At 53.7% G+C, this 24,381-nt stretch overlaps 1 protein-coding gene across 1 annotated transcript in view; it reads right to left on the bottom strand.

The window, feature by feature from the left end:
- The window catches only part of SHANK3 (SH3 and multiple ankyrin repeat domains 3), a 368,789-nt gene that overhangs the window by 235,614 nt on the left and 108,794 nt on the right, over positions 1–24,381 (bottom strand). The window contains exon 10 of the mRNA XM_015420662.1: positions 171–510. Within this exon, the coding sequence (XP_015276148.1) occupies positions 171–510 (340 nt within the window). The remainder of the gene's footprint in view (positions 1–170; positions 511–24,381) is intronic.

Below are 24,381 nucleotides of genomic sequence, written 5' to 3'. Positions count from 1 at the left end.
AGGCTGTGCAACTTGGTCTACCCGGCCACCAGGCCGCCACGACGACGACGACAGAGACCAGCGGCTGCCGGTGCTTCCCTGTGCCCCCCAGGACGGAGGCAGCTAAGCCAGCCGGGAAGGGCAGGCAGCTGCTGGGCGAAGCCCCCCGGGTGGGGGCGGGCTCTCCTTACCTGGCCTTGCTGCGGCTGATCCTCCTGAGGGTGTGGGCGTCGGCCTCCTTCTCTTCCTGCACGCGCTGCAGCGACGGGGAGCGGCTGTGGGCGCTCCGGGAGCTGCTCGTGCTCACTAGGCTACTGTCCCCCACCCCCGCCCCGACAGCCACTTCCTGCATCTGAGCCAGCAGCTGTTGGGGCAGGCTGCGGAGCGAGGGCACCGGAGAGTAGGACGGGCGGCTCTCGGCCTTCAAGTTGTTGTCGCTCGCGGACCGCTGCAGCAGGCGGGGGGAGGAGAGGCCGCCCACCCCGATGAGCCGTCTCCTCTTCGTGTAGCTGGGAGTCTCTCTAAAAGGCACTGCAAGGGAGAAACAGAGAGGCCCTCAGTGACCGGCAGCACCGCCCCCCAGGCAGGGAGAGAGGCAAGACAACCATGCTCTTCAGGAGGCCTTGGGGCCGTCAGTTAACTCCAACGCACTTTGAATTAACAACCTGGCCCATGATTGTGGACACACTACTGATGTGGAAGGGGGTCTTCTCGACAGGTGTGAGAGGGCGGGGCAGGGGACAGAACCGCTCGTGGGATCAGAGCTTTGAACAGCAAGCCAGCAAAGACACCACACAGGGCAGGGACTGCGGACCCTCAACACTTGGGAGAAGCTGGATGCAGCTTTGCATTTGCTGTACTCAGGGCTTTTTTTGTAGAAAAAGCCCAGCAGGAACTCATTAGCATACGAGGCCACACCCATGACATCACAGCTCATTAGCATATTAGGCCACACCCCCGTGTTACCGGGAGTGTGGTCATCCAGCCACACCCACCTTTTGCTTCTTATTCTGTTGACCTTGTTTGTTGTCAAAACCCAGGGCTTTTTTTGGAGCAGGAACTCCTTTGCATGTTAGGCCACATACCCCTAATGTAGCCAATCCTAATGAGTTCCTGCTGTTGGGTGTGGCCTATTATGGTGTGGCCTGTTTTGCGAATGAGTTCCTGCTGGGCGTGGCCAACTTGGGAGCCAGCCGGAACTCCGTTCCTGTGCGTTCCTGCCCAACAATAGCCCTGGCTGTACTGGAGAGCCATCCAAAAAGGGGCCCCCATGGGAGCATAAAGGCCTTCAGTTCCAGAGTCGAAAAGTACCCAGGTACAGGGGACCCCACTCCTCCACAGGCAGAAGTTTGTTTTCCATAGCTGGATGAGAGTCCAGGTGCATCTCAGAGAACTGCAAGATTTTTTTTAGCTTCCGAGTCAGGATGCAGAGGTACAATGCAGAGCGTGATCAGCTTGATTAAAGAAGGGTGGGTGGGGGATGCTGATTATATTTTGTCTTACGTCTCTACATCCAGACTCCTTTCTTTGCAGCACCTGTCCCACCGTCTGAGCAGGATGCAAGGACTCTGGGGTCTCCACGCCCACGCCTCTCTGACGCGGGGCGCTTTGACTCTCAAAAGGTCATATCCTCCCCCCAAAAAAATTAATCTCTACGGTGCTTCTGGACTCAAATGTGGCTATTTTACCACAGACCAGCCCAGCTTCCCTCTGAAACTATCATTTCCCATAGCTGAAGAAGAAGAGGAGATTTGGATTTATACCCCGCCCTTCACTACCCAGAGGTGTCTCAGAGCGGCTTACAGACTCCTTTCCCTTCCCCTCCCAACAACAGACACCCTGTGAGGCAGGTGGGGCTGAGAGAGCACTTCCGAGAACTGCCCTGGAGAGAACAGCTCTGAAGGAACTTGCGACTGACCCAAGGTCACACCAGCAGCTGCATGTGGAGGAGTGGGGTATCAAACCCGGTTCTCCCAGATTAGAGTCCATGCACTTCAACACAAAACCAAACTGGCTCTCAGAGTGGCTTACAAAGTCCTTTCCCTTCCCTTCCCTTCCCCACAACAGACACCCTGTGAGGAAGGAGGGACTGAGAGAGCTCTGACAGAAACTGCTCTTTTTCAAGAACAGCTCTTGTCAGAACTGTGGCTTGCCCAAGGTCATCCAGCCAGGTGTAAGTGGAGGAGTGGGGAACCAAACCCAGATTAGAGTCCGTGCACTTAACCACTACCCCAAACTCCTCTCCCTTCCCCTCCCCACAACAGACACCATGGGAGGTCGGCGGGGCTGAGAGAGCTCTTGGCAAAAACTGCTCTTCTCCCTGTGAAAGGTGCGGGGGGGGGGGGCTGGTGGGGCTCCTGTAATGGGGGGGGGGGGTTTGCAGCAAAGCAGGCCAAAACAGTCACGAGAGGGTGAGAGAAATGTCCAGGTGTTGAAGCCAGCCATGCTATTTCTGCCCTGCGCACTCCAGTTTTCGGAGAAGTGTTCATTGCTGGGGCTGTAGTGGAGTGCCTGATGGAAGTGTCAACCCAGTGTCCTGTTGCAGTGAAAAGGGCAAACTCTACGTTGGGGACTATTAGGAAAAGGATGGAGAAGAAAACGGCCGCTATCGTCATGCCCCTGTATAGATCTATGGTGTGGCTTCACTTGGAACACGGTGTGGTGCTCTGGTCCCCGTATCCCCAAAAGGACACGGCAGAGCTGGGAAGAGTACAGAGGAAGGCAACCAAGACAATTAGGGAGTTGGAGCCCCTTCCCTGGGAGCAGAGTCTGAAGAAGAGTCTGGGACTTTTCGGTTTGGGAAAGAGACAACTAAGGGGTGACATGAGAGAGGTTTATAAAGTTATGCATGGGACGCAGAGAGCCAACAAAGAGAAATTATTCTCCCTCTCCCAAAATGGGAACTCGAGGACATCCGATGAAGCTGATGGGCAGGAGGTTCAGGACGGACAAAAGGAAATACTTCTTTACACAGAGAGTGATTAAAATGTGGAATTGGCTGCAGGATGACTACAGGAATAAACAGCTTTTAAAAGGGGATTAGATAGATGCATGGAAAAGAATTCTATCAGTGGCTACTACCGTGTTTCCCCGAAAATAAGACACTGTCTTATATTTATTTTTTCTCAAGAAGACACACTAGGGCGTATACCACAAATGCATAGAAATCCTGCTAGGGCTTATTTTTGGGGTAGGTCTTATTTTCGGGGAAACAGGGTAGCTATGGTGACTGAGGGGAATGTCCACATTCAGAGGCAATAAACTTCTGCATCCCAGAGCCAAGAGGCAACATCAGGGGAAGGCCTCAGCCTCTCTGCCTTGTTGTTGGCCCTCCAGAGGAACTGTTTGGTGGCTGTCTGAGACAGGATGCTGGATTGGATGGACCCTCACTGGTCTGATCCAGCAGGGATCTTCTTATGTTCTAATGAAGGCCTCAGCCTCTGTGCCCTGTTGTTGGCCCTACATAGGAACTGGTTGGCCACTATGTTAGACAGGGTGCTGAATTAGATGGACGGCTGGTCTGATCCAGTGGGGCTTTTCTGAGGTTCTTATGAAGGCCTCGGCCTCTCTGCCCTGTTCTTGGCCCTCCAGAGGAACTGGTTGGCCCCTGTGTGAGACAGGATGCTGGACTAGATGGACCCTCACTGGTCTGATCCAGCAAGGCTCTTCTGGTGTCCTTATCAGGGGAAGGCCTCAGCCCCTCTGCCCTGTTGTTGGCTCTCCAAAGGAACTGGTTGGCCACTATGTCAGACAGGATGCTGGACTGGATGGACCCTCACTGGTCTGATCCAGCAGGGCTCTTCTGAGGTTCTCCACAAGTAACTGCTAAGGTCACTGACCCCAGGGCCACATCCAGATGTGCTCTGGCCATCTGTGGCCCTGCCTCTTCTAGTCTGGGTGGGTTGGCAGTACCCTGGGCCTTGGCTTGGCTCTGTTTGGCACTGACCTGCGCTCAGGAGGGGATACCCTCCTCAGGGTATCCCCCTATACAATTGTATGGGTGCTCAGCCCACAGAGAGGCCCGGAGCCTAGTCCGTGTCCAGGAAAGAAAGAAACTTTTGCTGTAAAAAGGCAAAGGGAACTTCGTTTCCAGGGACACGGGGGAAAATGTTTCATTTCCAATGCATTTAAAAAACAAAAGCTCCACACGCTGAATACAGGTAACACAGCCATGGAACGGGAAGCAGACATAATTAATACAAATGTCAGCCCCCATAAATCCGGCAGTGGAAGCATAATGTCCTATGGAACATGTTTATTGTGCATGGGTTAGCTTAAAATGTCTTTATGCTTCTCTCTCTGCAACCACAATAAGAACAGCAACAACACCCCCGGGACAAAAACCAGCATCAAAAAGGAACAGAGTAGAAGAGATTGGATTTATACCCCATGGCCCTTCACTACCCAAAGGTGTCTCAGAGCGGCTTACAATCTCCTCTCCCTTCCCCTCCTCACAACAGACACCCTGTGAGGTATGTGGGGCTGAGAGAGCTCTGACAGAAATGGCTCTTTTTTCAAGAACAGCTCTGACAAAACTACGGCTTGCCCAAGGTCACCCAGCCAGGTGCAAGTGGAGGAGGAGTGGGGAATCAAACCCGGCTCTCCCAGATTAGCGTCTGCGCACTTAACCACCACACCAGACTGGCTCAAACAGGAGTCGGCCAGCACATCTCAGAAACATCCCATGGTACAGCGCTCCTGGGAATGTGCCATGTCCCACTGCAGGCGGGGGCCCATGCAATTAAATGGTTCCGCCCCAAACCCCACCCTGCGCATCCAGGAGGGGGTGAGCGGGGAACTGTCTCTGTGTCCGACTTGGCTTCCAGGTGCTGGGAGGGTAGAAAAGAGACACGGGGAGCATTCACCCACATTGCCCCCACCTACGCTCTGGTAGAAGAAGAGAAGAGATTGGATTTAGACCCCATGGTCCTTCACTACCCAAAGGTGTCTCAGAGCGGCTTACAAGCTCCTTTCCCTTCCCCTCCCCACAACAGACACCCTGGGAGGGAGGTGGGGCTGAGAGAGCTCTTGACAGAAACTGCTCTTTTTCAAGGACAGCTCTTATCAGAACTATGGCTTGCCCAAGGTCATCCAGCCAGGTGCAAGTGGAGGAGGAGTGGGGAATCAAACCCGGCTCTCCCAGATCAGAGTCCGTGCACTTAACCACTACAACAAACTGGCTCTCCAAACTGGTAGTGTGAGGCAGCCCATGGAGGGGAGGGCTGTATGGCTGTGCTGTTTGGGTCTACTACGCCACCTCCTCGTGGCGTTAAACATGAAACCGCACTGAGCCGCTGGAGCCGCCACCCAGGAACAGGGCGAGAGGCTTCCCATTGTGCCAAGACAGCCCTTGTCAAGCCAGGAAAGGACCGGACCGGATCTGCTCTTCGCTCCCCATAAGCGATGTCCCTCTCCGAAACGCACAGGCTGCCTCTCTGTTGTCGTGGCAACTTGACGCATTTATCCCCTTCTCAGCTGAACAGCGATGCGATGTTTGGGATTTCATTTCAAGGCATCCAGCCCACGCGTGGTGACTGAGCCCCATCCTGTCCTCTAAAACCTGCCCTGCTGGGTCAGACCAAGGAGCTCAGCAAGCAGTTGGCAGAGGGGGCCGGTCAGCCTTTGGGAAGACCCCAAGCAAGGCACGGAGCCCACAGCCCCCCCCCCCCCGCCTACACCCAGAAGGGGAGGGACTCTGTAGCCTGGGAAAGAGAAGGCTTAGAGGGGTCAGGATTGCAGTCTTCAAATATCTGAAGGACCATCATGTAGAAGACGGAGCGGATCTATCCTCTCTTGCTCCGGATTGCAAGACTCAATCTAATGGGTGGGAATTACAAGGGAGTCGATACCGGCTCAATATCAGGAGAAACTTCCTAATGTAAGAGTGGTTGAGCAGTGGGACAGACTGCCTCGGGAGGTGGTGGATGCTCCTTCGCTGGACGTTTTCAGGCGGAGGTTGGACGACCCTCTTTTGGGTATGTTGTAGGGCTCTCTTTTGGTTCTGCTCCTGCAGCGTGCAGGGGGTTGGACTAGATGATCTGCAAGATCCCAATTCCAACTCTAACATTCCATTATTCTATGGGCTCGGCGCTTGCCCTCAGCTCCCTGGCAGAGGAAACCCACTGTTCCAGAGCCCCCCTGGGGAGCTGAGAAGCCATGGGATGAGACGAGAACCTCGAAGGTGCCGCTCACTCAAGCCGGTCTTCGCAACAAAGGCTGAGCACTTGAGCCTGCTTGCGACTGCAGAACATGACTCATTCCTGCCCTGGTGCCTCCTGGCTCATCCCAGGCAGCCCTCCAACAGATTCTATGACTGTGGCTCAGTGGCAGAGGTTCTGCTTGGCATGCAGAAGGTCCCAGGCCAATTGCGATAACGGCCCCTGAGGTACGCCCAGCCCTCAAACGGCCTTTCAGACCATGCAAGAGCTTGGTTCAGATGCCTGCAGCTTCCAACTTGTGCCAGGTAATACTGGCTTTCTGCCCCTTCCTTCCTCAAGGGGATGGCTCAGGGCTTAATCCCATGCCTGTTTGGAATGCCCAAGACGAGCAAGAACAACTTGTATGGGGGTAAATAGTGCCTCCGAGCACGCGCTCACGCTGTGGCTCAGGGGAAGAGCTTCTGCTTGGCAGGCAGGAGGTCCCAGGTTCAGTCCCTGGAAGCATCTCCAGTTAACTGGACCAGCCAGGAGGTGATGGGAGAGACCTTTGCTTGAGACCCTGGAGAGCCACTGTCAGTCTGAGTAGACAACGTTGATGGCATCCAGGATGGTGAGAGGGTTGGGATCCAAGTCTTACGAGGAAAGGCTGAAGGAGTTGGGTCTGTTTAGCCTGGGAAAGAGAAGGCTTAGAGGGGACATGATTGCCGTCTTCAAATATTTGAAGGGCTGTCATGTAGAAGATGGAGCGGATCTATTCTCTCTTGCTCCGGATTGCAAGACTAGATCAAATGGGTGGAAATCACAAGGCACTCGTTACCGGCTAAATATCAGGAGAAACTTCCTAATGGTAAGAGGGGTTGAGCAGTGGAACAGTCTGCCTCGGGAGGTGGTGGATGCTCCTTTGCTGGATGTTTTCAAGCGGAGGCTGGGTGACCCTCTTTCGGGTATGTTGTAGGGCTATCTTTCGGCTATGCTCCTGCAGAGTGCAGGGGGTTGGACTGGATGACCTGCAAGGTCCCAGTTCCAACTCTAACGTTCTATGATTCTACTGAACCGAACCATCAGTCCGCCCGCCCCCCACCCTGCACTTCCTGGCTGACTGGCACCTCGACAAGAAGAGCACCCCCCACACACACACACACACATGGGCACACAACAGGAGGCAGCAGTTTGGGCTGGTGATAAATGAGGCGAGCGAGGTAATCATTACTCTCCCACCAGCGCCAGCCACGTTGGGGAAATGCTTAATTGCATGTTGGCCCCATCGCCGGCAGGTTGTCGGAGAGAGAGTCACGTGCCACTCCTGGCAAGGTTCCGGCCTCTCTGGAGTCAACAGGAGCTATGCATCTGGGATGTCGCAGCAGCAGCGGCACACAAGAGTTCAAGAGACTGGCAGGGCTGTGTGTGTGTGTGTGTGATCGTTTGGAAGGGTCTCCACAGACAGTAGTGTCTGGGAGGCCTTGCATCATCATCAGCAGCAGCAGCAGGCTGCCTGGTAAGCACAGCAGAGAGGATGCCCCAGAGAGCCGCTGGGCCTTTCCGTTCCTAGCAGACGCTGGGGGCCATCAGAGCGGGCGCAGCATGACACGGCGGGTGCTGGATGGTGGGAAAACCCACTGATGCAGGGCGACTGACTGCAGGCCTAGGGGGTGCCCCCAGGGCAGCCTCCTCGTCGGAGAGGTGGATGGCTGCCTCCGGGGCTCTTCTGGGTGGGACACCCTTCCGAGGTACATTTTCATGGCCCCAACTTTTCAGGCCGTGAGCCAAAACCCGCTTTTCTCTTGAGCAGGGTCGCAACTGTTCCACGAAGAGGCGGCACAGAAATCTCCCGGAGAAGCGTTGTGTTCTGCTGCTGCTTCTGTCTTCTCCCCCTCGGCAGCTAGAGCCCTATTTCACACTGGAGCTTTCCTGCTGCTTTAAGGCTTGGGGGCTGGGACGTCCCCACAGTCTCTGGCTTTGTGAGTGGGAAACGGAAATACTTAAGACCCTCCATTCGGTCAGCGCCAAAGACGGGCTCCTTCTTGTCCGTTGGGGGCAATGCGTGGGAAAGCGCTTGCGGGCAACACGAGACCTTCCCTTTGTCTTCAAACCAATCCAGCGAGGCGAGTGAGGGGGCAGAGCCCCGTTCTGCTTTCAAGACGGCACAGAGGCGCTCGCTGCTGCGCGCCCCCCCGCCCCCGCATGGCCTTTTCAAGGGCTTTTTCCTACCAACTCACACGGCAGCGTCATGGAGCACCTCGGCTGGGAAAGGGAAAGAGGGATTCTAGGCTGCGGGGTTCCCCACTGGTTGCTAACTCCCACTCGGGAAATACCTGGAGATTGGAGGGTGGATCCTGGGGAGGGTGGGGTTTGGAGGCAGCTTGGCAGGGCGTGAAGCCACAGAGTCCACGTTCCAAAGCAGCCATTTTCTCCAGGGGTCTGTGTTGCCTGGGAGTCCGCTGCAACCCCAAGAGATCTCCCGCCACCACTGAGAGGTTATTATAACAACAACAAAAAAGGACTATGGTGTTAAAGGCCTTGATACCATAGCTGAAACACCGCACATAGTAAACTTACACGACAACTGAGAAGCACCACCTGTGAATTTGTGCAGGCTGTTGCCACGTTAGAAACTTGACTGGCGATCCCCTTTTGTCAACTGAATGTTCTGAATCCTAAGCAACACAGAGCTTCCGTGTCCTCCTGATATACTTCCTGACTGATTGACTCATAAGCAGATATTCCAAGCTGTAAGATCTGAGGAAGAGGACAGGAACAGGAATGTTGTTCCCGGCTCCCTGTAGTTTGGCAAGCTTCCTTTTGCCATTTTTTTTTAAGCCATGAGAATTCTTTCAAGCGTTATACTCCTGTAAAGTTACGGGTAGTACAAAATGCGGCGGCACGCCTGCTGACGTCGACACCTGTGCGGGCTCACGTTCGGCATGTGCTTTGCCAGCTGCATTGGTTACCAGTTGAGTACCGGATCCGCTTCAAGGTGTTGGTAATAACCTTCAAAGCCGTACATGACCTGGGACCAACCTATCTAAGGGACCGCCTCTTCCCGTATACACCCAGAGGAGCTTTACCCTCTTGTAATCAACATCTCCTGGTGTTCCCTGGCCCCAAAGACGTCCGCCTAGCGTCGACCAGGGCCAGGGCTTTCTCTCCCCTGGACCCCACCTGGCGGAGCATGCTCCCCATCGGGACCAGGGCCCTGCGGGAGCTCCCTCAGTTACACAGGGCCTGCAAGACGGAGCTCTTCCGCCAGGCTTTTTGGCTGAGGCAGCGAGCATCCACATGTGCCCCCCCCCAGGTTGCTGTCTCCCACCTACTGGCCACCCATCTGCCAGCAACCGGCCACATCCATCAGTATGAATGGGTCGGAACTTTCACCAGCAGCTATAACCACTGATTTTAAATGTTTATAATGTAAATGTTTTATTGTTTTTTAAACCTTACTGTATTATTTGAGACCATGTGACCCGCCCTGAGCCCACTCACGGGATGGGCGGGATACAAATACGAAAAGATAAATAAATAAATAAAATATTGTTGTGATGGTCTGTCTTCTTCATGCTTGTGTGGGGGGGGTCAAGAGTGGGAGGGGCTTCTGGCTTCCTTGCCCCACTGCTGGACCTTCTGAGGGCACCTGGTGTTTTTGGCCTCTGTGTGACACAGAGTGTGGGACTGGATGGGCCTTTGGCCTGATCCAACATTGGCACCTCTTATGTTCTTATGAATTGGATCAACATATGGAGCAGAGGTCCATCAGTGGCTATTAGCCACAAGGTATAGGTAGAAACTCTGGGGCAAGGGATGCTCTGTCTTCTTGGTGCCTGGGGGGTGGGGGCAACAGTGGGAGGGGCTTCTAGTGTCCCGGCCCCACTGCTGGACCTTCTGAGGGCACCTGGTATTTTTGGCCACTGTGTGACAGACAGAGTTTTGGACTGGATGGGCCATTGGCCTGATCCAACATTGGCCTCTCTTATGTTCTTATATGGAGCAGAGGTCCATCTGTGGCTATTAGCCACAAGGGATAGATAGGAACTCTCAGTCTGGGGCAGGGGATGCTCTGTATTCTTGGTGCTTGGGGGGGTCAACAGTGGGAGGGCTTCTAATGTCCTGGCCCCACTGGTGGACCTCCTGATGGCCCCTTGTATTTTTGGCCACTGTGTGAGACAGAGTGTTGGACTGGATGGGCCATTGGCCTGATCCAACGTTGGTGTCTCTTATGTTCTTATGTTCATTGTTCATTATAATTCAGTGGTGTATACAGCGTATCTCTCATAAAGCACATGTATTGCTTATATTATTCAGATGTTCTTCTCAACTGCTGTGTAAGTGAACTACATGCGGTGCTTCAGCTCTTGTATAAAACACCACTGGGAGGTTGGCAACTCTAGTCCCCTGCCAAAAGGGCTCTTGGGGTGGTGCTTTTGGGCAAGCAGGATGAAGAAAAGGGGGAGGAACAGGATGGGGGGATGGCGACAGCAGCACCAACAGCAGTGGGATGGGTGTGCGTGGCGGGGGGGGGACATCTACACACCTGCCTGTGGGCGCAGCCTTCATCACACTGCCCTGGTTCCGTGCTCGTTTCCAGGCCCAACAGGCAGCAGTCGTTCTGCTCCGCGGAGCTGTAATCTCGTCTGAGAGCACAGGATTTGGAAGGACACTTTAAGATCTTGGGAATGGGGTGGGGGGTGGGCTCACGCACGGGGGCCCTGGCCGTCCACAAGGCAGTGAGAGGCCTCTTGAAGCACGGCCTTTAGGGTGGTGGGTCCTGCCGCAGGGAGGGAGCTCGGCCCAGATCTGTTTTCATAGCTAAGAAAATCAGTTCTTTGACTATTATCATTATTGTTGTTAATACCTGTGACGGTTAAAAATTATGCAGGGAGGGTAAATGAAATGTGGAATTCGCCACAGGAATAAACAGTGTTAAAAGGGGATTAGATAGATTCATGGAGGGTAAAAGTCTATCAATAATTACTAGCCATGGTGGCTGAGGGGAACCACTACCAGCATTAAAAGTTATAAAATATTTATTAAAAAGAAAATGCTTGCAAACATACTTTTAGCACAGCACCAGATTGAGCAAGGGATACAGAAGGAATTGGCAAAAATGCAAATCCCCTGTCCCTTTCCCTATACATGCTCTATCATCTGTTAAAATATAGGTCAGGATCTTTAGGTTATATGTTCTAGATCTCTGCAGAATTCCACTAACTTCAAGCTTGCTCCAACTCTCCCAGGCGAGCACATGGTCAATGGCTGCCTGCTTGTACACCTCAGGCCAGAGTTCTCCTGGACACAGCATCCCAAAGAAATAGAGCTCCTTCCCTCAGCAAGGAGCTTTTATTATCTCTGTTCCCCACCACCACCTGGTCAACCAGGTCAGAGAAGCCTTTCCTCCACTTCCTTCCTGAAGATTTTCCCTGGAGATGTTCTATCCTAAAGTCCTCCAAACTCTGATCCCTGCCCAGAGAAGGGGGGGGGGAGAAGGGGGAAGCTTGGTCATTCCATTGTCTAGACCTATTAGCATTTGTAGGAAGGTGGGTTGAGGTAAGCCTGTTCTCTGCCCAGAGAAAGTGGGGGCAGGGAGGTGTTCAAACGCACAGTAGAGGCTTTACTCCTTGCCAGTCTCCCAGGAGAACGTGCATTTCTTCACAGACTCAATAGCCAGAACCCACATAAGAACTCCAGAAGAGCCCTGCTGGATCAGACCAGTGAGGGTCCATCTAGTCCAGCATCCCGTCTCACACAGTGGCCAACCAGTTCCTCTGGAGGGTCGACAACAGGGCAGAGAGGCCGAGGCCTTCCCCTGATCAGAACATCAGAAGAGCCCTGCTGGATCAGACCAGTGAAGGTCCATCTATTCGAGCCTCCTGTCTCACACAGTGGCCAACCAGTTCCTCTGGAGGGCCAGCAACAGGTCAGAGAGGCCAAGGCCTTCATAAGAACACCAGAAGAGCCCTGCTGGATCAGACCAGTGCGGGTCCATCCAATCCAGCATCCTGTTTCACACAGTGGGCCAACCAGTTCCTCTGGAGGGCCAACAACAGGGCACAGAGGCTGAGGCCTTCCCCTGATAAGAACACCAGAAGAGTCCTGCTGGATCAGACCAGTGAGGGTCCCTCTAGTCCAGCATCCTGCCTCACTCATGGGCCAACCAGTTCCTCTGGAGGGCCAACAACAGGGCAGAGAGGCCAAGGCCTTCATAAGAACATCACAAGAGCCCTGCTGGATGAGACCAGTGAGGGTCCATCTAGTTCAGCATCCTGTCTCACACAGGGGCCGACCAGTTTCTCTGGAGGGCCAACAACAGGGCACAGAGGCCAAGGCCTTCCCCTGATGTTGCTTCCTGGCACTGGGATTCAGAGGCTTAGTGCCTCTGAATGTAGAGGTTCTCTGTACCACGTAGACCTCCATCTCGGACATGCTATTTTTAAAAAGGGCCCTGGGAGGAAGGCAGGCAGTTGGCAAGCGAGTATTCCTCCATGGGCTTGCAAGGTAAACTGCCCCCACGGTGACCAGGCACTGGGCAGCAGGAGACACAGAGGCAAGGCCTCAGAACTGGGAAGGGAAGCTGGGAGTCCTGATCCTCCCAGTGGGAAATCCCTACAATGATCAGTTGGTGTGGCAGGCTACAGTGAGAGTGGAGGAAAAGCCCCTCCAGGTGTGGAGAAACACGTAGGAGAGTAGGGCGGAATAGGGCCTGCGGGCCAAAGCAGAAATGTTCTGCTACAGAATTTAACCTGTTTCATTAGTGTCTGCTGGCTTGATTTGTATGTGGATATTCCAGTGTTCCGTGATTGATGTTTTAATTATGTTTAGCATTTTTATGTACTTTTTAAAAAATGTATTCTATGTGTAAGTCCTCGTGAGAGCCCTTCGGGTTAGTTGGTGGGATAATAAATGTTAGGAAAAGAAAGAAAGCTTTAAAAATGATCTTTTTGCATCGCTATGAATCACCCGGGTTGCCGTGACGACAGTGCTCAATATGGTGTGCCCACCTGTCCACTTCACCTTCTGAAGATCCAAAGGAGAAAACAGTCGTTCCCCACGTCCAAGTTCTCTGCTGGACTTTGGGGCAACATTTTTGTTTCTGCAAAGGTGGCACTGAATAACAAACTGTGGAGATGGGGCTGCTCCCATTTATGCTGCCACGTTGTCCACGTATTATTTTATACTGTGTTGGACATCTCTCCGCATGCCTGTTTCAAATGGAGTCTCACCGCATCATGGCCATTGTAGGCTACAGTGCACTGCAGTCTCAGTGATTTCACTAAATCATATGGCTTGCAGACAAGGGAAGACACAGTGACTGTTACTGAAGAGCGCACACATTTCTGCCTCCAGAGAGTGCGTATAAATTTGCCTAAATGAGAGCAGCAGGAAGCACATGAACTTTGTATAATCCTCAGCGGCCTCCGAGATGGAGCAAATGGGCTGGATGTGGAAATTGCAGCAGGACGCTCTACAGCCAAGGCCTTGTGCTGAAGGAGCCAGAAGTGTGGCTTAGCTAGTGGCACATGAAGGACTCCCCCTGGGAATATTCTGATGCCACAGCGCTTGTGCAGTGCATGGGCACCCATGGGAATTGCGGAAGAAAGCACTGGCAAGTCCCAGCCACTGGAAGCTTCTTCAGCCAGCCCCATACCATGGACGGGATTCCAGAAGCCCCCCAGACTCCTTTGCTGTAGGCACCTGTGGCGTTGCCTGTCTTCTGGCTTATGAGGCTGGCCAGTTTTTAAACAGACTGGAATCCTTTTGTACATTCCGGGTTGTTGCTCTTTTCTAGGTTGTTGTCAGCCACTTTGCGGAGGGGTGGTTTATAAATGGCTTAATACCTGACTAAACGGGACGTTCCAAGATAATGGAGAGTTTTCCGAGGCAGACGGGGGCTGGCTTTCAAACAGAGGTTTTCAAACAGAGGCTAGATGGCCTTCTGACAGCAATGTGGATTCTGTGAAGGCAGGAAGGATCGCCTCAGTGCTTAGTTCTTGTGGCCCTTTCTTACACGACCAGGGAAATGCTGATTGCCACTTTGGGGTCAGGAAGCAATTTTTCTCCAGACCGGTTTGGCCGGAGATCCTGGAGGTTTTTTGTCATCTTCTAGGCGTGGAACAGCGGTCACTGTGGGTGTGGAGGGGGAGGTATTTGTGAATTTCCTGCCTTGTGCAGGGGGTTGGACTAGATGACCCCAGAGGTCCCTTCCAATTCTATTATTCTATGCTACAATGCTTGCGGGGAGGGCGGAGTATAAATATAATAAAATAAATAAATAAATCATTGAGAGACGAGGCAGCAACGGGACAGCAGGGCTCTGACCACTAGCCATTCCCTGGAGCTGGCTGATGGCCCTGCCCTGCTGCTGGACACCCCTCCCCACAGCTGTGCCCCCCTGCTCAAGTTCAAAGGGACAAGAGATCATCTGAGGGTGGACTTGCCTTAGGAGGCCGCCTTCCCCTGCCCCAGAGTCAAAGCCATTCATCGGTCTTCATGGAGAGCATTTTGGTTGTCCAGCCTCAAAGGTACAAAGGTGTGAATGACACCTGCTTGGATCTATGGGAAAGCCCGGGGAAGCTGTAACACCCTTCTTCAGGAAGGAAGAAGAAGAAGAAGAAGAAGAATAAGAAGAAGAGATTGGATTTATCCCCCCCCCTGCCCTTCACTACCCAAATGTGTCTCAGAGCGGCTGACAAACTCCCGTCCCCTCCCCACAACACACGCCCTGTGAGGTGGGTGGGGCTGAGAGAGCTCTTGACAGAGACTGCTCTTTTTCAAGAACAGCTCTTGTCAGAACTACGGCTTGCCCAAGGCCATCCAGCCAGGTGCAAGTGGAGGAGGAGTGGGGAATCAAACCCGGTTCTCCCAGATTAGAGTCCGTGCACTTAACCACCACACCAAACTGGCTCTCTGTCATTGGGGGTGGCACCACTAGAGCTCCCTATGTGATGTCGCAGTGGGATATCAGTTAACAGGGACTAGAAGCAGTTGCAGAGGTGGAGATGGCCCCGAGCCCAAAGGGCAGTGGATCCTGCTCTACTGACACGTGCAAGAACCCCAGGCCCCCTGGAGGGTGAGAGGGCTGGAATCCCCCCAGGCCCCCTGGATGGTGAGAGGGCTGGAATCCCCCCAGGCCCCCTGGAGGGTGAGAGGGTTGGAATCCAAGTCTTATGAGGAAAGGCTGAAAGAGTTGGGTCTGTTCAGCCTGGGAAAGAGAAGGCTTAGAGGGGACACGATCGCAGCCTTCAAGTATCTGAAGGGCTGTCATGTAGAAGACGGAGCATCTCTATTCCCTCTTGCTCTGGATTGCAAGACTAGATCGAATGGGTGGAAATTACAATGGAGTTGATACCGGCTAAATATCAGGAGAAACATCCTAACTGTCAGAGTGGTTGAGCAGTGGAACAGTCTGCCTTGGGAGGTGGTGGATGCTCCTTCACTGGACGTTTTCAAGCAGAGGTTGGACGACCCTCTTTCGGGTATGTTGTAGGGCTCTCTTTCGGCTCTGCTCCTGCAGAGTGCAGGGGGTTGGACTAGATGACCTGCAAGGTCTCAGTTCCAACGCTAACCTTCTATGATTCTCCAACCAGAACTGGGAACACCTGAGGAGGAGCTGTGGCCCAGGGGCAGAGCCACTGCTTGACGTGCAGAAGGTCCCAGGTTCAGTCCCCGGCATCTCCAATTCAAAGCCAGCAGGTGGTGTGAAAGACTTAGACCCCAGAGAGCCACAGGTAGTCTGAGTCGACAAGTCTGACCTTGAAGGACTGACGGTCTGATTCAGTATGAGGCAGCTTCATGGGTTATGCGTGTGTGTCAACACCATCATGAATACAGAAGCCAGTCCCAGAAGACTGTGCTAGGAAACGGGAGGAAAGGACGCCGACTTTCGAAGACTGCCAGCAGATTGATTCTCTCGGGAGGCTCGAGCAGCTCCAAGCCCGGAGCTGATCCAGGAGCAGGGTCAGTGGCAGCTGGAACAGAGCCGCTAATTACTGATGGGAGGCCAAAGCATCGCTCGAGCGCGAGGTCAGGTTTGGGTACGCTTTTTTAAAAAAACACCACTCTGGCAGGAAGCTTTGCCACGGCGAGATCCAGTGGGTGGAAGAGGGAGAGAGCAAAGGTCAAGTGAGCGCGGGCTGCACTTCATGAAACCAGGAACGGCAATTAGAAGAGGCTGCCGTGGAAAGCAGGGGAGATTTCCCTGCCCGGAGCGAAAGGTGAGAAGATCAACCACAATGAATTGGGCCAGGCGTGACAATCAGACGGCGGAAGGCTGCCGAGCAGAGCACGGGCTGGGTGGCCGGCCTCACACCCTGCCAGGCCCACAGCCAAAGGAGCAGGCTGCTTGCCGAGGAAGCCGCGGCGGGAAGCCCCGGGCCTGCGTTCTGCTCCCCAAAGCATCCACTGGCAGCACTCGAGGCAGACGTGATGATGGTGACGGCCACTCTCCCCAGCATCTGACACCCAGATATACTGCCTCTGGACAGGGAAGGCCCGCCAGGAAAAATGAGTCCACCAACGTGCCTTCCTCTTTTAACGCCATCAAAAACGACTGCTCATCGCAACCTCTGTCGGCAGAGAGCTCTGTATGACACAGAGCATGTTTCATCTTGTCCGTTCTGAGTCTACCACGTATCCATGTAACAGAGTGACCCCAGAGGCCCCCATCTGCTGAGAGAGTGGGGAAGAGTCCACGTTGTCCAATCTCTCCGTGCCTTCCTTGATGTCCAGGGCTCCCCAACTTGGTGCCTGTGGCTCAGTGGAAGAGCACCTGCTTGGCACACAGAAGGTCCCCGCTTCGATCCCCCGCTGAAAGGGCCAGGCAGCAGGTGACGTGGAGGACCTCTGCCGGAGAGCCTGGAGAGTCACTGCCCGTCTGCTTAGGCAGGACTGCCCTCGATGGGCCCAGAGGGGTTGATTCAACGGAAGGCAGCCTCACCTGGCTCCACAAGGGATGGTTGGGTTCTTGTGGGGCTCGGGCGCCTCTCCCCACGTGGCCTCCTCCACGGAGCCCTGCTGAAGATGCCCTCTCTGTCCAGTCCAGGCATTCAGGCCCAGGGCTTCTCTGCTGCCGTTCCCACCCTAGGAAAGGCAGATGCGATGTTCTTCTGCCGTGCAGGCCTTCCATGGAGGAGGCCAACTGTGCTCTTCCCCTGGGCTGTTGTTGGGTGTTACAAGATAAAAACACTCAGTATATATTGGGTTAAATGTCTGTTTTGTTGTTACAGGAAATCACATGCTTTTGTGTAAGCCAATGTTAGTTTAGGTCTGCCAGCCCGGGAAAATTCTTCCTGTTCTAGGAGTTTGATTGGAAGCAAAGTGTCAAAGTGTTTTTGCATTTTATGGCTCCTCTTCCCGTCTTTGTTCTGTTTCCACAAGAAGCGTGTAAGAGTAGCCATTGCAGCTCTTCTAGTCTTGTCCTTTGTAGAGTAAGGATGTAGCTGTTTAGCTGCGTTATTTTCTTCCCAGTTACCTTTCCTTATGCTAGAATGTAGTAAATCTTTTCTATTTTAAACACACATGGAATCTGAGTCTGATTATTGCACTCTGGCATCGCTAAGCTGGTTTTTTGGTTTTTTTTTAACTCTGCTGAATTTTATAAGAAACTCCAACAGCTGTTAAGGCTTTTGGGAAATGTGGATGTGTTGGGTGTTACAAGTTAAAACACTTTCAGTATTTACTGGGTTAATGATGTTTGTTAAGTCACATGTTTGTTTGTAACCAATCTGTTTTAGACAGTTAGAAAGCCCGGGACCCTCAGAGGTAGTTTGTTGTTCTGATTGGAAACCAAAGTGCCAAGTATTAGCATTTTATGGCTTCTCTTCCCGTCTTAGTGTTCTTTGTTCTGACCAAGAAGAAGAAGCCGTTCCATTCTGCCATTTTCAGTTTAGCTGTAAGGATGCAGACATTTTAGCTCTTTGTTATTTTATATCCTGTGTACCTTTTCCCCATGCTAGGTTGTAGTAAACTTATATTCTTTTAAACACACCATGGACTCTGCCTCTTTAATACTCTGCTAACAAACTTTAAATTAAGAATCCCAACAGAATGCTTAGTACGGGTCCTTCGTAGCCTGTGACATTCCCCATATGTTCCCCCAAGGGCACTACGGACAGGGCAAAACATCTTTTGGCTGTCCCAGCCCCTAGAGATGTCAAATATGCTGCGACTAGGGCCAGGGCTTTTTCGGTGGTGGCTCCTATCTGGTGGAACGAGCTCCCGAAGGAGATCAGGGCCCTGCGGGACCTTATGCAGTTCCGCAGGGCCTGCAAGACGGAGCTCTTCCGCCAGGCTTTTGAGTAGGAGCCGCCACCATCACTGTACCACCACCGCGCTGTCATGTTTGGCAATGCAAACTGGCCTTGGGAATGGAGAACGGACAGAGCGCAGACCGATCAAGAAGAGACAGTAGAACCTCTGAAACATTGTACTGGAGACCCCGTGTTGGATGATATGTTGTTGTGAGCACCAATTTTAAATGTAAAATGTAAATGTAATTGATTGTTTTATCTGGTTTTTACTGTTATAATGGCCTCTTGTTAGCCCCCCCGAGTCCATGTGGAAGGGCGGGATATAAGCCTAATAAATAAATAATTAAATATTCTGGCCTTTGGGTTTCAGGTCCTCTTTTAACTGTTTTACTCTCTTGCACACACACACCCCCGAACCTTTGGAGACAGAATGTATGTTTTTAAGCCATTCAGACACACTGATGGCAGCCAGCACTGGCACTCTTCATCCAGTGACCCAGAAGCTGCTGCCTTGGAGTAGCCATGGCCAAGTGGGGAGAACCGGCTGGCTGGAGACAAACAAAACCTTGGAGGGGACTGTTAGCGGGAGGCATTAGGCGGCTGTGGACCGAGCTTCTCTCCAATCCGGTGGTTCTCAGGCTGGGCGTGCTTCTCGAGCCGGAAAGCGGGCAGCTGGCCTGGGAGGGCCTTCCGTCAGCTCCACCTGCTACTCCAGCCAGCCGGCCTCTTGGGAAACAAAGACCTCAACACCATCCTTCGCACGCCTGTGACCTGCAAGGGAGCCCAGGGGCCAAGACTCGGCAACGCTCCACTGGCGCCTGATCCTGTTTCTTGCTACTTCCTGGCACAAGTAGGGAGAGGGGACCGCTGTGAGGTCCACTTTGGGGTGCCCTGGCAGGTCCCAGCATCGTGCCCACAACGGTGCCCAGAGGAGTTCTCTCCTTCGCCTGATCTCTCCGAAGATTATCCAGGGAGGCTCTGCTCAGCCTGCCTGCAGCCAGAGTGGACGGGATGGAGCTGGCAGAGGCACCAAGGCCGTGCCACAGAATGCCCCCAAAGGCTGGCTGTTGCCCTTGAGAGGGCACGGAGCGGGTTCACCCAGGCAAGCCTCTTCCTGCCCCTCTTGCGAAGGAGTCTGTGGAACTTGCCGCCCACCAATGCTGTTTTTGACTGCCGGCCGTGGCCTTGTTTGGCTCTGCACAGGCCTTGCTTCAGGAAGGGTCTCTGGTCACGGCAGCCTCAAGAAGGCGCTCGGCTTCCCATCCAAGAGCACTGCAGCAAGAAGAGAGGACGCTGCCTGGAAGCATACGGCTCCCCGCTCCACTTGTGAATTGGACAAGCATTAGCTGCTCTCAGCATCTCCTCTGGGTGGCACGATTCCAGACTCCCCCCCCCTTCTCCCTATGCAAATGTTGTCCTGGCACATGCCCGCCTTGGTGACGGCCCTCTCGATTGCTTAGGAGAGACTCATTTCAAAAGAACCAGAAGTCTTCTCTCTGGGGTCTTTTACAGGATTTACCAGTGATGTTCCATGCATATCCCCCCCTTAAAAGGTATTATGTATGATACCTAAAGTGCGTTTATACCCCACCTCATGTGGATCCACAAATCTAAAACATCGTACGAAAGAAAGTGATCTAAAGGAAAACACAGATCTGCCAGCAGCTAAACGGGGGGGGGGGGAGAGATTTTGCATAAGCCCAAGCTATCCTCAGCCTCCAGCATCACAGGGCCCCTTGAGACCGGTCCGCGTGATGGTGCGACCAGAACACCAGTGGGGACTGGGCACCGTCCTGGCATGGCTAGAGTTTGGTGTAGAGCCAGTTTGGTGTAGTGGTTAAGTGATTAAGAGCCAGTTTGGTGTAGTGGTTAAGTGCGCGGACTCTAATCTGGGAGAACCGGGTTTGATTCCCCACTCCTCCACTTGCACCTGCTGGATGACCTCGGGCAAGCCATAGTTCTCTCAGCGCTGTCCTTGAAAAAGAGCAGTTTCTGTCAAGAGTTCTCTCAGCCCCACCTACCTCCCAGGGTGTCTGTCTGTTGTGGGGAGGGGAAGGGAAAGGAGTTTGTAAGCAGCTCTGAGACTCCTTCGGGTAGTGAAGGGCAAGGGGTATAAATCCAATCTCTTCTTCTTCTTCTACAGAGAGGGTGGGCTGTGAATACTTTCCCTCCACCCTGCAGCCAGCAGGGGTATGGGAAGGCGACCCTCTGAGGGGGCTCCAAGTATCCAGGTGAACTGGCTTTGCCCCTCGAGATATATCGGTCCCAGGCCGCTTAGAGCTCAGCCCTTAGACCTGGACTGAGGAGGCAGCTAAGAAATAAGGCAGGGCTGGACCGGATGCTTCCCCTGGCCCAGGCCATGTTATCCTTGCTCTGCCGTGATCTTCCCTACTGTGGAGGGCCTGATTCCTCCTCCTCCACAGATGCTCTGCTCCTGCACACTGCATGAGCAGGGTTATAGTTCATCTCCCCTGGGCCACTGCAGATTCTCCTTCAATCCCTGGTGGCATCTCCAGTTAAAAAGGACCAGGCAGGAAGTGAGGTGAAAGACCTCTGCCTGAGACCCTTGAGAGCTGCAAAGTGGGGGCGTGGCTCAGTGGCAGAGCCTCTGCTCGGCATGCAGAAGGTCCCAGCCCAGGTTCAATTTCTGGTGGCATCTCCAGTTAAAAAGGACCAGGCAGGAAGTGAGGTGAAAGACCTTTGCCTGAGACCCTTGAGAGCTGCAAAGTGGGGGCGTGGCTCAGTGGCAGAGCCTCTGCTTGGCATGCAGAAGGTCCCAGGTTCAATCCGCGGCATCTCCAGTTAAAAAGGACCAGGCAGGAGGTGATGGGAAAGACCTCCGCCTGAGACCCTGGAGAGCTGTAAAGTGGGGCCGTGGCTCAGTGGCAGAGCCTCTGCTCGGCATGCAGAAGGTCCTGGGTTCAATCTCTGGTGGCATCTCCAGTTAAAAAGGACCAGGCAGGAAGTGATGGGAAAGATTTCCACCTGAGACCCTGGAGAGCTGCAAAGTGGGGCCGTGGCTCAGTGGCAGAGCCTCTGCTTGGCATGCAGAAGGTCCCAGGTTCAGTCCCCGGCATCTCCAGTATTTGGTAGGAGGTTATGTGAAAGACCTCATGCCTGAGGACCCCGGAGAGCCGCTGCCAGTCAGAGTAGACAAGACTGGCCTCGAGGGACCCAGAGGGTCTGATGATTCTGTAGGAGGCAGCTTCCATGTTGCACCCCCTCCCCTGCGGCTGGCTCCTCCCCTCTGCCGCTTCGTCCAACCAGGAGGGTCCTCCTGGAGCCTGTCTCAGCTGCTCAGCCGCGCCCCACTTCGCCCCCTTCCCCAGGCAGGACTTGATGACCGGACTGCCCAGCCCTGCTCTTGAAGCCCGAATCCGCAGCCCGGCCCTGCTTGCTCCTGGTGTGGCTTGGCCTGGCCATCGCAGCTGCCAGTTGCAGATGGCTTGCCTCAGCCTAGTTGAGTTGCCCCTGCAAGCCCAGGGCAGGTGCCGTTTTGCCGGAGAGCCAGTTGGTGTCATGGTTAAGTGAGCGGACTCTAATCTGTGAGAGCCGGGTACGGTTCCCCTCTTCTCCACTTGCACCTGGCTGGATGGCCTTGGGTCAGTTGCAAGTTCCTTCAGAGCTGTTATCTCCAGGGCAGTTCTCTCAGAGCTCTCTCAGCCCCACCTCCCTCGCAGGGGAAGGGAAAGGAGTTTGTAAGCCGCTCTGAGACTCCTTTGGGTAGTGAAGGGCCATGGGGTATAAATCCAATCCCTTCTTCTTCTTCTCTGAGCAGCTGCTGGTCATCTGAACCCTTCACTGCAGGGTCCAGCCCTTCCTGGCCTTGGGCTACAGGCATTCAGCCCAGCAGGGTATAGGTGCACAGCTCAAATGGGTCCCAAACACTCCTGGCTCTGCCACTGCTGCCTGGTTTGGCCACCTAGAAGCACTCCATGCACTAGGTAACCCCACATACCCTCCCCCAGGTGACAGAGAAGTGCCAGCACAGCACCTCTAGCAACTGAACAAGGTTTGAGTCTAGGGGCACTTTTAAGCCCAACAAAATTAAAGCCTGGGCATAAGCTTTCACGTGCCAAGGGAAGGAGCTGCCAGTAGAAGAGGCATATCAGGTACCCCCCCACACCTCCTACAAGAAGCTTTCCACCTTGAAGGTGACCCTGGCTTTGGAGAGGCTCCGCGCTACCCTTCACCCACAGGTGTTCAGACATGAAGCTGCCATCTACTATCCAAGTTTTACGAGGAAAGGCTGAAAGAGTTGGGTCTGTTCAGCCTGGGAAAGAGAAGGCCTAGAGGGGACACGATTGCAGTCTTCAAGTATCTGAAGGGCTGTCGTGTAGAAGATGGAGCAGATCTAGTTTCTCTTGCTCCGGATTGCAAGACTGGATCTAATGGGTGGAAATTGCAAGGGAGTCGATACCGGCTAAATATCAGGAGAAACTTCTTGACTGTCAGAGTGGTTGAGCAGTGGAACAGTCTGCCTCGGGAGGGGGTGGATGCTCCTCCGCTGGATGTTTTTCAAGCGGAGGCTGGACGACCATCTTTTGGGTATGTTGTAGGGCTATATTTCGGCTACGCTCCTGCAAAGTGCAGGGGGTTGGGCTAGATGACCTGCAGGGTTCCAGTTCCAACTCTAACATTCTATGATTCTACTGAACCAGACCATCCGTCCGCCAATTTCCTTATCATCTACTCAAGTCTGGCAGCAGCTTTCTGGGGTCTCAGGCAGAGGTCTTTCCCATCACTTAGTGCCTGGTCCTTTTTAACTGGAGATGCTCCCGGGGACTGAACCCGGGACTTCCTGCATGCCAAGCAGAGGCTCTTCTGCTGAGCCACGGCCCCTCACTTCTGTTCCTTCTCGCTCTGCAGACTGTCTCTTTGTGAACCTTTCTTAGCCAGGCCAGGCCAGGCCAGGCCACCGTGCAGAGCCCCGCCACCCTGCGCTGCCACCTGGGCCACCGACAGGAGCTTGGCTCTTCTGCCGCCTCACTTCCTCGTGTTCAGACCATGCCCGGGCCAGCTCCTGAGGCCTGCAGAGACCAGCCATCTGGGCCTGCCGTCTCCTGCTCCTGTCCCGGCGCTAGCTGACCTACTTGGAGAAAGAGCCGCATTGGACAAAGTCAGTCATTCCACCTTTCACCGATCTCGGGCCTCGGGAAGTCTGTGTCTTTTTCTCCCCCCCACCCCCCCACCCCCCTTGAAAAGGGACAGGGACAGTCTTGGTAGTGGAATCGCCTGACAGCTCTCATGAAGGAAATCTTTCCATTTGCAAACGGGCCAGCTTGCTTTCTCCCTGGGACTCTGTGCTGAATTCGGTGCACGAGGGACAGACACGCTTCCCTCTGGCAGCAGCACAAACGCCCCTGGATACGAGAGCCGAAAGCGGCCCCACCCTCTGCTTCCGTCTGAGAGCCAACCGAGACGTGGCCACGCCTGTGCCATTTCAGGGTTGACATCGCCTCTGTTGACATAAGCTGATCCGGGTTGGGAGCAATGCTCCCTCTAAGCTGTGGAGTCTTGTGAGCAGGGCCTGAAAGACAGAGCTCTTCCGCCAGGCCTTCAAATAGGAGCCGCCACTATTGTTACCATCAATGATCCTATTGAACTTCTGGATCCTAGGACTGGCCCAGTTGTATCGCCAGGCCCATCGGCTCGAGGGATGATGACCGGACGGACAACGTGGATTTAGATCTGGGAAGCACGCCACCTAACCCTTAGTACTGCGAGCACTTTATTGCTAACTGTTAAATGATGTCATATGAATGAGTATGTGCTTTATGTAGTCTGAAATTTTTATGGTTATCCCAATCAGGTACATCGTTCTGCTTTGTTAGCCACCCTGAGCCTGTTCACAGGATGGGTGGGGTATAAATATAACAAATAAATAAATTAATTAAATAAATAATCTCCTGGCGTTAAAGTTGTGAGCGAGGATTTGGCTGCTGGATAAATCAGTTTGCCCTGGAGCCATCCTTCCTGAGCTGAGACAGAAATGTGTGAGACGGAGG

The sequence above is a fragment of the Gekko japonicus genome, unplaced genomic scaffold (genome assembly GCF_001447785.1).
Source record: "Gekko japonicus isolate JY-2015 unplaced genomic scaffold, Gekko_japonicus_V1.1 scaffold1201, whole genome shotgun sequence".
Taxonomy (NCBI): Eukaryota; Metazoa; Chordata; class Lepidosauria; order Squamata; family Gekkonidae; genus Gekko; species Gekko japonicus.
The sequence above is the reverse complement of the archived record's forward strand: the minus strand, read 5'-3'. Positions and strand labels throughout refer to the sequence as shown.